The sequence below is a fragment of the Microtus ochrogaster genome, linkage group LG4 (genome assembly GCF_000317375.1).
Source record: "Microtus ochrogaster isolate Prairie Vole_2 linkage group LG4, MicOch1.0, whole genome shotgun sequence".
Classification (NCBI taxonomy): domain Eukaryota; kingdom Metazoa; phylum Chordata; class Mammalia; order Rodentia; family Cricetidae; genus Microtus; species Microtus ochrogaster.
The window spans coordinates 65,943,030-65,955,560 of NC_022030.1; the positions used below are offsets into that span (position 1 = coordinate 65,943,030).

Below are 12,531 nucleotides of genomic sequence, written 5' to 3' on the forward strand. Positions count from 1 at the left end.
CAAAACCATGCTGTCTTTCAATTAAAAAGAGAATCTCCTTTTAAATATTTACTTCTGGGACTGTAAAATGGTTCAGTGGGCAAAGTATTTTGCTGCCAAACCATATGACCTAAGTTGGATCCCCTAGGTCCACATGGTGGATGAAGAAACTGACTCCCACAAGTCGTCCTGACCTCCATACATGTGCTGTGGTATGTATGCGCCACCATAAGTAAAAAGTAAAAATAAACAAATAAACAAATAAGTCTATTTAATACTGGCTTCCACTCCCCCAGATATTTTCCAGTTCCAGACATGGGCTGTGAAGAAATCACCTGGGCCTGGAGGACTTTTAGGGGTATTTTATTTGCTCAGACTCCCTCCTCACCAGACCCCCGTGAAGACAGTGTTAGAGAAAAAAAGGAAGACTATTCTGTTTCTATCAGATACCAGTGAGGCACTGTCTGGTTTATTAGATCTAAGGAGCCAGGACTCATGTCAAAAGCAGAGGAACTACCATTGCATTCCAGGTTAGAACCCCAGGACCTAGTGGAGCTGGTGGTCAGGTCCTCACATGTGGCTCTCAGGGACCCCTGCCTTCCTCCAGGTCTCCACCCTTCCTTCCTTCTTTCCTCCGGAAGGGTCCCACAAGGCCATCTCTGGTGAAACCCAAGTCCTGCTGTCCGCTGGGAAACAGTACTAAGATAGACAGCAGGATGCTGTTTCTTACACCTGCTTTACCAGCTGGGAAACAAAACCCAGGCTCAGTACACCCACCTTTGCAACCAGTGACAAGACAGCAGACAACTCAGACCACAACTAATGCAAATGGTGTGCGAATCGCCCTTTAGAGCAGAGGCGACAAACTCAAAAGGCCCTGAGGTACAGTAGGGATGGGGCGCCAGGTGAAGGACGGAGAGGAAGGTACAGCCCTCCTCATCCAGGAAACCTGGCTGAATTAAATGTGCTGTTTCCCAAGTTTCAAACATGGGTAACAAATACAAAAGATTTTTAACTCTGTAACTTCTTAGACAAATTCCCAGTTTAAATTTCAAGCCCCCTTTCTTGCTCAAATAATGGAACTCAACCGAATGATCACATAGGATTGCATAGGTCAACATTGTAACAAAAATATAGCAGCTTCAGATACACCAGTCTTCCCATTTAAAAACAAAATCAAACTGGGCTGTGGTGACACACACCATTAATCTCAGCATGGGAGGCAGAAGCAAGCAGATCTCTGTGAATTTGAATCCAACCTGGTCTACGATAGCTAGTTCCAGGACAGCTAGGACTGTAACACAGAGAAATCCTGTCCTGAAAAACAAAACAAAAAAACTAATAAAACCAAAATCAAGTCAAATTGATAATTCAAAATTGCTTTTTTTTTTTTTTGAGACAGGATCTCGTGTAGCCCAGGCTGGTTGGTCTCCATCCAATTCATATTGTAGCTGAGAGTGAATTTGAATTTCAGATCCTCCTCTCTCTACTTCCCAAGAACCAGGATTACAGGCATGTGCACCTCTTCCAGATCATACACCTGTGGGGATCAAATTAGCATGCTAGACTCTCCCTAACTAACTGAACTATACCCCAGCCTCTAGCTGACACTTGAATAAAATATGCTAGCTGGACCACTTCCCATGGGGCAACCTTGCATTATTAAAATGAGTCTGCTTCCACCTCATGCCAGGAAGATGCCAATCCCTCTGCACCTCATGCTCTCTCCACGAGACTGAGAGGGAACAGGATTAGGCTGTGGATCACCAAGAAGAAACCGAGGCACAGAGCAGGGAGGGTCCCCTCCCTTGGTGCTGCCACAGAAAGAGGTGAAATGATGACTCAAAGGTGTGTATCTCCTCACAGGGAGCCACGCCAAGCACAGCGCAGTTGGGTATCCGCAGAGCGAAACACAGTTGAACACCTAAGTCTCGCCACTTCCCTCTGACAATGCTCTTCTCACATCAGGGAAAACTAGTAGGGCCCTTCCCCTTCCAAACACGGATTTCTCCAGGGGCAGGCAAGGCCAAGAGGCAATCCTCAGTTGCCTCTGCGTGAACCCTCTGTGACTCAAAGCCTCAGAAGGAAGATTCCAGAATACTTGGGCTAGGACCTGAGCTCTAACATAAGTCGGGGAACTGAACACCCCAACACCCTGGCTTTCCTTGTCCTTGGTGCTCTAGGCAGCTCCCAGAAAACTTTTCCACAGAGGATTTGGCACAGTAATCAGTGTCTACACGGGAAAGACTGAGGCCCCTTCTTCTCACAGCAGGAAAGGTGCTTTCGGTTCTGGCCCTGCAACACATAGGTCATCTCGGCTCTGACCTGACAGGCCCCTCACGGCAACAGTCAGGTCTTGAGTTTGGCTTGTTCTGGGGACCAAGGACCCAGGAAAGCCAAGGGGATCTCTTCACAGACTGACAGGGAGAAGGGATTGGCTCTTCCATCTCTCGAAACTGTCACAACTGGTATTCTGAGAAAATAGATTATTTGGGGTTGGACCGTCCTACAGGCTGTGAGATGCCCACTAATTGTCCCCACACAAGTTTCCAGTATTGCCTGGAGGTGAATCCTAGTCCCTGGTGGAAAGCCACTGGGCTGGCAGCTTCCTGGGAAACAGAAGCCCCAGACAGAGTGGCAAGTCTGCACAGCGGTGTAGTGTCTCCTTGGCTCTGAGAAATGAAGGCACAGAGAGACAGGATCACCTTGCTCACAGAGAGAAGAAACACTAAGTGTGGGGCAGGTCCCATGGGCCTTGCTGCCTCACTGGCAACAGTGAAAGCGGCAGTCCCCAGGCAAGTGGGGTCTCTGTGGTCAGTCAGTCACCAGCTGCTGAGGTCAACACTGTGACATGGAAGCCCACCGAGAAGGTCCAGACCCCAGTGTGCAGGTTAGGGCCAGTCCAGGGGTTCAGCCTTCATCTTGTGTCCTCCAAGGGCTCAGATGGCATGCGGACAACTCCATCCTGGGCTCTGGCTCCACTCCCTCGGTCTTCACAGTCTCCATTGGGACACATGGCTGTCAGTGCAAGCTCCTCCTCCGAGACCTGGAGGTGTTCTGGAACATTCGAGAATGAAAAGATCAAGTTTATGAGTCAATATCCAGCACTTAAAGGGAAGAAGTTGGCCCAAGATCTACATTTAAAGCCAAAATGGACTTTTTGGATGTCAGATGGCTCGGCAGGTAAAGGTTTTGGCTGCCAACGCCGACAACCCGAGTTTGAGTCCCAGGACCCACATGGTGGAAGCAGAAAACCAACTCCCTCAAATTGTCTTGTGACCTCCACAAGCACGCCATGGCATGTGCACATCGGAAATGTAAAAAGCCAAGCAAAATACAGCCCTAAAACTATTTTAGAATAGGGACCCCCCCCCCTTTGACCCAACAAGCCCACTTTCAGGCTGTGTCTGCAAGGACATGCTTAGGAACGATCTCCACACTCCTGCTGCCATCACAGTACCGGTCTAAGGGTGAAATGATGGGTCAGCGGAGAGAAAGCAAAGTCCCAGGTCCTTATGGGGTCTGTGAGATCCTGGGACGACACTGACCAACTCTAATGCCACTGCCACTGTTTTTATGAGAGATAGTGAGGTCTCTTACAGGTTATACTGGTGGAGCCTTGGCTTCCCCACCTGCAGCTGGAACTGTGCAACTGATCCTCAGCATCGAGAAAACTCATGAGGCAAACAACCTAGGGTTTCTATGTATGCTGGGGCTCTGCATTAAGAATGGGGCTGGGGACACAGCTCAATGGGTAGAGTGCTTGCCTAGCACACATTAATCCTAGGTCCAAGCCCTAGCACCACATAAACCGGGAGTGATGGTGCCTGCCTGCAGTCTCAGTACTTGGGAGGTGAAGGAAGAGGATCAGAAGGTCAAGGTCATCCTTGGAAACACTTGAGTTCAAAGCCAACCTAGAATATGTGAAACCCTGTCTCAGAAACAAAACAACATGTATGGGGCTGGAGAGATGGCTCAGCGGTTAAGAACACTGACTGTTCTTCCAGAGGTCCTGAGTTCAATTCCCAGCAACCACATGGTGGCTCACAACCATCTGTAATGAGATCTGGCGCCCTCTTCTGGCCTGCAGGCATACAGGGAGGCAGACTGTTGTATACATAATAAATAAAATCATTTAAAAAAAACAACATGTATAAATTTGTCAAGGACTACATAAAGATCATTTAAAAAACAAAAACAAATAAAACAACAACAAAAGGTTGTGCATGTAGCTCAGAGTGAGGTTGTAGGTCCATCTCCCAGAATCACAAAAAGGTGCTTTGTTTTGTTTAAAATGAAAGATGTTGTATAAAATTCTAAAAAACTAAACACCTACACACACATGTACTCAGCAGTAGAAAGTACTTGTTACTATTACAGAGAATTGGGTTCAGTTCCCCGTCAGTAACTACATGGTGGCTCACAAAAGTCAGTAACTACAGTTTCAGTGGATCTAGCGCCCTCTTTTGGCCTCAGTGGGCACTATATGCACATGGTACATATACATACATGGAGGTAACACACATACATAAATAAATACAGTAAAGCAAGTGCTCTCATAATGTTCACATTCTATTAGGGATCATATATAATCCAGAGATGACTGAGATGCACAGGAGGATGTACATAGGCTAAACATACGCACGGTGCCCCCTCGTTTCTCTTGTGTGTGGTATGTGCACGTGTGCATGTCTTCTCATGTATGTGGGTGCATTTGTGTGGGTGCCAGTACACAAGTGAGTGTCTGTGCGTGCATACATGCACATAAACGTGGTGGCTCCCCTGAGGTTGACGTCAAGAGTCCTCCTCCATTGCTCTTCCACCTTATCCATTGTGGAAGGGTCTATCTAGCAAACCCAGAACTTGTAAGTATGACCAGTTTTGCTAGTTTGCCTGTTCTTGGTTCCTCTGCTTCCTCTTCCTCCCTCTGAGGCTGGGATTATAGGCCTACTGGCACACTCTCTTAGTCTTTAGTGGGTTTCGACACTCCATCTTCATTCTTGCCTGGCAATCAATTTAACCACTGAGACATCTCCCCAGAACTGCTACTCTATTATTTTATATAAAAGCTTTGAGCATCTTCAGTTTTGTCATTTTTTTTTTTTTTTGGGGTTTTCGAGATAGGGTTTCTCTGTAGCTTTAGAGGTTGTCCTGGAACTAGCTCTTGTAGACCAGGCTGGTCTCGAACTCACAGAGATTCACCTACCTCTGCCTCCCGAGTGCTGGGATTAAAGGCGTGCGCCACCACTGCCCGGCTCAGTTTTGTCATTTTTATATTTAGAGAGAGAGAGAGGATGACTTGTGGGGTGTCAGTTCTCACCTTCCCCAATATAGATTCTGGGAATCAAACTCAAGTTTTCAGTCTTGGTGGCATGCACCTTTACCCACTCCATTCTCCTAGCTCAGTGTGTGTGTGTGTTTTAAGCCACTGTTTGTGGCAAATTATTAGGCATTGAAAGAAGGCTGCTAGGTCAGTGAAGGGTCAGTTTTAAATAAGGGACACAATAAAAGCTTATTTTGTGCCTCCACTCACTGTTTGTGCCCTGCTCTTTCCTTGCCTCCATTTACCAGCAAGATGTCCCTGCCCTGGAAACCACTCTGGGTGAGTTACCTCCTTTCTAGTCTCCCAGCCTTTGTGGATGAGGTCACCCAATATCCCTTTAGGGGCTGCTGTGGTCCCCTCTAGCTGAATCTGCCTCTGATATCTGTGTTTCCACAGGCTGCCATCTTTATGCTTGTGTCTAAGACCCTGTACCCCTGAAGGGCATCCTGGCCCCCATGTGGCCCAGCTCTCCACTTCAAGGCCTTCCTTTGCCATCTGCACCTCAGCCCTGAGCACGCTTGAGGGGGCTTCCTTTTCTGAATATGATATCTGCTAGCAACCGTTGCTCAGGGTGCTCTCTGCATCTTCCTATGTCTGCATACAGGAAGTCCTGTATCTCAGCTGAAATGCCACTAGCTCCTTAACACTCATGTTCTTCGGGGGCCACTGGCCTGTCCTCACATCCCCCACTATGCATGTGGAATTCCTGTCCTCCAGCTCTCTTCCTGCCTTCACCAGGTTGGAGGACTCTTAGGGCAGGAACCCTGCCTGAGCCAGCCTGAGCTCTGCTTGGAGGGACAGGCACCCGAGTGCTTCTGTCATTCTCAGCACGGAGGAAGTGTGTCCTCAAGACCCCTGTATCAGGATCCAGGCAGCCAATGTGCTTACCTTGAGCTGGGCCTCGGGAGGAGGTGGCATATTCTTGGTTCTTCCTCTGGTTCCGAGGACCCCAGGAAAAGCAAGTCAGTAGGCCAGGGAGGCCTGATCTTTCCCAGGCACTTTCTGCTAGAAAGAGTCCAAATCCCCAAGGCAGAGGTCAGCTAGTGCCTGCTCCAAAACCAAGAGACTTTCTTCAGCAACCCAGGAGTCTTGACTTTCTACCGCCCTGCTTTCATCTGTCTGGTTATCTTACTTCAGCCTCACAGATTTCTGTGATATGTGCACATGCTGGGGGAACCATAGCAACAAAATGACATGAAATCAATCACAATCGCATACCACCAAAGAAACCTCTCAGAGAGCAGTCGTTTCTCCCTCAGTTTTAGTTCAAACCCTGCCTTCTTTCCTTGATTCCCTACCCCAATCTTTCATTTGTTTGTCCATCCATCCTTTTGTTTGTTTCTGAGACAGGATTTCATTATGTAGTCTAGTTTGTCCTTGAACTTTCCATCCTCCTGCCTCAACCTCCCAAATGCTGGGATTACAGGTATGCATCATTGTGCCTTGCTTCAAACTATTTCAGAACACCAATAGATTAATTTTTTGTTTAAAAAAAATGACAGGGTCTCATTTCTTAGCCCCAGCTGGCCTGACACTCACTCTGTAGACCAGGATGGCCTCAAACTCACAGAGATCTGTCTGTCTCTGCCTATAGCTGCTAGGATTAAAGGCGCTGCTTACCATGCCTGACTTCTGTAAACTGTTGTAAAAAAGCTGCAAGGAAATGGATTATAATTAACTCATGGCCTTGAAGTTTTTGTTTTTCTTAGTGTGTTGTTATAAAAGCTGGCAAGAGTCGGATATAGCAGAAGATGATACATCTGCTAAGGTGCCATTTTCCAATGTGTCAGTGCTTATTTCAAAGCAAGAATTTAGTCATCCATTTTGGATGCCAGGCAGGGAGTTAGGAAATGGGAATCCTCGGGTTGTTAAACTCACAAGAGAGCAGTGATGAAACCATTTGGTCTTTGCTGAGAGAGCCAAAGATCAAAGGTTCTGCATTTCACTAGTGAGTTTGTGGGCAGGAGGGAGTGCAGGCTTTTCAGAAGGCGCCCCCGTTTGAATGGAGGGGTGGGGCGAGCTATAGAAGGAAGAGAAGAGAGGAGCCTCTGGGCTGGGTCACAGTCAGGTGCACAAAACCATGGCCAGAGTTAAGCGTGTCTGGGGGACTGAGAGCTAAGAGAAGGAAGGTTTAGAGTTTTCTAGGTGCCAGCTCATTAGTCTAGGGGGAATTTGTGTGAATTCCCTTCTTTCCCTCAAGACCAAGTAAGGAATCCGCTGGCTGGATATGCTCAGAACAGGAGTATACACGGGGAATTTATTTCCCTCACTTTTCAGGATGCTGGAGGTTGTTCATCCTCCATAGAAGGCAAGTTGACCAGAAGCTAGGGGAGCCTCCAATAATAGAAATTTGCCAGGCTGGCAGGCGCAAGTGTGACGTTTGGAACATCAGATAGTGTCTCCCTGCTGAGATAGGTCTGACGTCTCCCAGTGGCTGACTAATGGCCAATAGCAGGTGCCCTGCAACCCCCCCCCCCCCACACACAGCCACTTATTAACTGGGAAGCTTACTATAGTAAAGAGTCAAACGGAAGGGAGCTGAGCAGTGCAAAGATCTCCCAGAGTCTGCCCCAGCTCCACTGAAGGTCCACATTTTAATCCCACTATACTGCGGAGTTCCTGCAAAACCTGCTGCCCTGGGACACCTGACCCGGCTGTAATGGAAGAGTCCCCGGCTGGGAGAAGCTCTCACTCCTTTCTACGCTTTAAGCGTGTGTGGAAGAAAAAGGTGACCCGCCACGCCTGGCAGCAGCGATCAGATCAGCGTAGGCGGGAAGGCAGGAATCACTGAGGTCACCATGGTCTCGGTCCCTTGCGCTTGCTTACCAACACCAGGTTCCTGGCACCTATTTCGTGCCTCTGCCAGGAACTGTGTCCGCCTTCCACCCTTCCACACAGAGATTCTCGGTGCTGCTCACGCTCTCTCCCAACTCCTGCGACAGCCATGCCTGCAACCGTGCCCTAAAGCTCCAGTCACCACTCCCAGCCCGTCTCAGTTCTTCACCATCCCCCAATCACACCACCCAAACTTTTGCACCCCAAGACGTTTCCATCTTCTTCCGCTATCCTCAGTCTCCTACAACTTGTACATTTTGTTCAAAACAGTTCAACTCTATCCACTTACTGACCAGCTGAACCCTAGGCTCCTTGTTCCCCATTTCACTGGCAGTCTGGATGGACTCAACTCCTTTCTCGAATCAGGTCACCTTAGGCTCAAAAGCCTTGTGCTAGGGACTTCTCTGCTCCGGGTCTCAGTTTACTATGGTGCACAACAGAGTTGGGTGGCCTAACGGGGTTCAACCGGACTAAAGGAACTGAAGTCTTCCCCTAGACTCCTTCACCGGTGTCCAGCCCGATTCCGCGCAGCCTCACCTGGTCGACCTGGCCCGGCAGCTTGCAGGGCCCTGCAGGCCGCCTCCTGGACTGCCAGGCTGGAGGCCGGGGAGCCGGGACTGAAGGCGGCAGCTTGCACGGGGCCTCCGACCTGGCGGCCGAACACCGAGCGCAGCAGCGTCTCCAGCAGCTGCAGTCCTGACAACACCGCGTCCTCCGCTCCCGCGTCGGCCACCAGGACTCCGACCAGCGCTGCGCCCTCCGGTCTCCGGCTGCGCACATCCCGCAGCATCTCCCGCAGGAGGCGCCGCGGGTCCCGGGTGGCCAGCGATGAAGAGCGGCACAGCACGAAGACCAGCGGCGAGCGGATGGAGCGCGCTGCCTTTGCCCCCGGAGCCCGTTGCGGCCCGATGGCCGCCGCAGTGGCCGCGCTCTCGGCCTCTGTGTAGTGGCCCGGCTTACCGGGCTTCCCCGACTTGCCCGACGCTGGCTCCGGCTCTGGCTCCGGAGGGAACACGGCGCGGGAGAAGTCTCGCAGCAGCTCGCGGCTCTGCTCGCGCTCCCACAGCTCTCCCACCAGCAGCACCTGCCCGCGGCCGCCCGCAGCCTCCACCAGCGCCTGGAAGTGCGGCTCGGCCTGGGTCGCCGGCTGCAGGGCCAGCGGCTCCAGCTCGCTCTCCATGCTAGCCTCCGCGTCCTGCGCCGGGCACGGAGCTCCGCAGCCTCCTCTACGGACACGCCCCCGAGGGCCGAGCCTCCCCGACCCCCTGGCTCACTGGCTGCGTCCTGCGCGCTTCTGTCCCAGTGCGCTGAATATCATTCACTCATTCATTCGTTCATTCAGACACCCAGTACACACTTCCTGAGCACTTAGTAGGTGCGGGCTCTTGTGGGGCTGAGGGTGAATGGACGTTAACGTATTCACAAACGTACCCGCTCAAGATAAGATGGTTTTGGACCCCGGAGCAGATTTATCTATTTTTCAAAAAGACTTATTTACTTACTTGATTTTATGTGTATGAGTGTGTTGCTTGCGTGTATGAGCACTGGCACCAGCGGAGTTGTGAATATGTTCTGGGAATTCAACCCAGGTCCTCTGCAGAAACAGTCAAGTGCTCTGGATTGTGGAGCCATCTCTCTCTCCACCCTCTGCCAAAAGGCACGACCTCACCATCCTAGCCTAGAATCTGGAGATCCCTTAGTCTCAATGTGGAATTATAAACCTGTGTCACCGTTCCTAGCTTCTGGGTTAGGGGCTACTTTCCCAGTGGTGTAGGCTTTGGAACCGAGATGGCGCAGAAGAGTGAGTGGGTGAGGGAAGCGAAGCAGGGGGTCCTAGTTTTTCATTTCTAAATTGTGATAAAAATACCCTTACCACAAACAATTTAGGGAAGGAAAGAAAGGGCTTATTTTAGTCCACGGTTCCTGGTCGCAGCCCATCACTGCAGGGAAGTGACAGAGGCAGGAGCTCCAGACAGCTGGCCACCATCACACCCACAGTCAAGAGTGGAGAGCAATAAACTCTCCTTTTGTACAACCACAGCAAGGAATAGTGTCACCCACTTTCAGGCTGGGTCTTACCGCATCAATTAAGTCAACTGAGATGATTCCGGCCACCCCCACACTTGCTCACAGGCCAACCTGACTTCGACAGTTCTGCACTGAGACTGGCTTCCTAGGTGATTCTAAATTGTGTTGGCAGTTAGAATTAACCAGCACCTAGGGCATAGCTCCTCTACCGTGATCTCGTTTTCAGCCATCAACACTCCTTTCAAATGCACCAAGGCCACTATTTCCACAAATAGTTGTTGACTTCTGGGTACAGCCTGAGGTACTGTGGGACTGTTGTTCCCTATGGACCAGAATATAAGGCAGTGGTTCTCAACCCCTTTCACAGGGGTCGCCTAAGTCCATTGGAAACCACAGATATTTACATCATGATTCATAACAGTAGCAACATTAATGTAATAAAGTAACAATGAATATAATTTTATGATTGGGGGTCATCACAACATGAGGAACTGCATTAATTCCTGGCAACCACATGGTGGCTCACAACCATCTGTAAAGAGGTCTGGTGCCCTCTTCTGGCCTGCAGACATGCACACAGACAGAATATTGTATACATAATAAATAAATATTTTTAAAAAAAGAAAGATTGCGAACTATTGATTTAGAGTTAGATGTGGGATGCTGGCATGCTCTGGTGTTGGATGTGTATGTGTAGATGTGCATCTATGTATGTATCTATGTCTGTGTGTCTGTCTGTCTGAAAACCAGGTTAGAAGCAGGAACGTATTTTCTATGATTTTAATGGACCAGGGCAGCATTGTCCAAAGGAATGTCCTGTGAACTGTTTTTCCCGCCCTGTGCAAAGGCGGTCACCCCAGGCAAACGTGATTATTATTGTACACAGGAGAGGAGTTGGTGCAAATGACTTTTACATGCTATTTAGTGTCAATTTAAATTCAAAAGGCCTCCGTGGCTTGTATCTAGCATCTTTATTCCCCCTTCCTTTCACTACATTGTAATTGCCCCAAAGGCTGTTGGTGTCAAGACATTTTAATGCCCATATAATTTTAATTCATCATATAACCTCAATCCTCTCTTTGAAATGCCTTATTCCCTACCCTTTGTTTTTTTTTTTTTTTTTTTTTTTTTTTTTTTTGAGACAGGGTTTCTCTGTGGTTTTGGAGCCTGTCCTGGAACTAGCTCTTGTAGACCAGGCTGGTCTTGAACTCACAGAGATTCGCCTGCCTCTGCCTCCCAAGTGCTAGGATTAAAGGCATGCGCCACCACCACCAGGCTTATTCCCTACCCTTTATAACTATGTTCCAACATCATGAAGGGGTTTTCGTGTCCATAAAATGAATCTTTCTTGGATACCTACTGTATGCATAGAGCAGTCCACGGTGCCCAAGATGCAGCCCTTCCTTCCTTAAGAGTCTAGTAGTGGTTTTAGCCAGTATTTGGAGGAAGGCGACATATTTCTTCTCCTCTCTGCCTCCTTCTTCTTGGTTTTTCGAGACAGGGTTTCTCTGTGGCTTTGGAGTCTGTCCTGGAACTAGCTCTTGTAGACCTCAAGAGGTTGACCTCTAACTCACAGAGATCCGTGTACCTCTGCCTCCTAAGTGCTGGGATTAAAGGCGTGCGCCACCACCACCCAGCAAGACAGGGTTTCCTTGGGTAGTCCTGGCTGTCCTGTAACTCACTTTGTAGACCAGGGTGGCCTTGATCTCAGAGATCCACCAGCCTCTGCTTCTCATGCTGGGATTAAAGGTGTGCACCATCAACACCTACCTAAGGCAACATATTTTTTATCTGGTTCTCATTAATGGGACTCCTCTTTACTAGGTCTTTGGGGGCTCAGTTTTTAGAACAGTGATTATTCTCTCATCATACCACCAGAATGACAGCTAAAGTCCAGCTGTCAACGTCTCCCTCTGAGGAGCTCAATGGCAGCACTGGAAAAGAACAGAAATCAGACACTCCATTAAGAGACTAGGGGTGGGAGGTGTATCTCAGTGGTAGAGTACTGGCATGCACAAAGCTCTAAGGGCCAGGAGGACAGCAGCACGTCTGATGGTTAATCTTCACTGTCTTCTTGACTAGATTTCAAGTCATTTGAAGACACACTCTGGGTGTGCCTGCGAGGGTGTGTCCAGAGTGATTGAAGTGAGTAAAGGCCTATCCTGTATGTGGGTTGAAACCCCACACACACCACACACATATCACACACACACACATATCACACACATATCATACACACACATCACACACACATATCATACACACATATCACACACATATCATACACATATCACACAACATATCACACACACATATCACACACACATATCACACACATATAACACACACCACACACATATCACACA

At 49.1% G+C, this 12,531-nt stretch overlaps 1 protein-coding gene across 2 annotated transcripts; it reads right to left on the reverse strand.

The window, feature by feature from the left end:
- Positions 1-235: 235 nt before the first annotated feature.
- Positions 236-9,569, reverse strand: LG4H2orf72 (linkage group 4 C2orf72 homolog). 2 transcript variants are annotated; one of them, XM_005361770.3, is made up of 3 exons: positions 8,675-9,569; positions 6,191-6,304; positions 236-3,036 (listed from the first exon to the last, which is right to left on the reverse strand). In XM_005361770.3, exons 1-3 carry the CDS (start codon positions 9,315-9,317, stop codon positions 2,897-2,899), a joined length of 897 nt encoding a protein of 298 aa, XP_005361827.1. In that variant the 5' UTR covers positions 9,318-9,569; the 3' UTR covers positions 236-2,896. The 2 variants fall into 2 exon arrangements, with proteins under 2 accessions (XP_005361827.1, XP_026642192.1); XM_026786391.1 differs by having other exon boundaries at positions 6,191-6,307.
- Between the last annotated feature and the right edge of the window lie 2,962 nt (positions 9,570-12,531).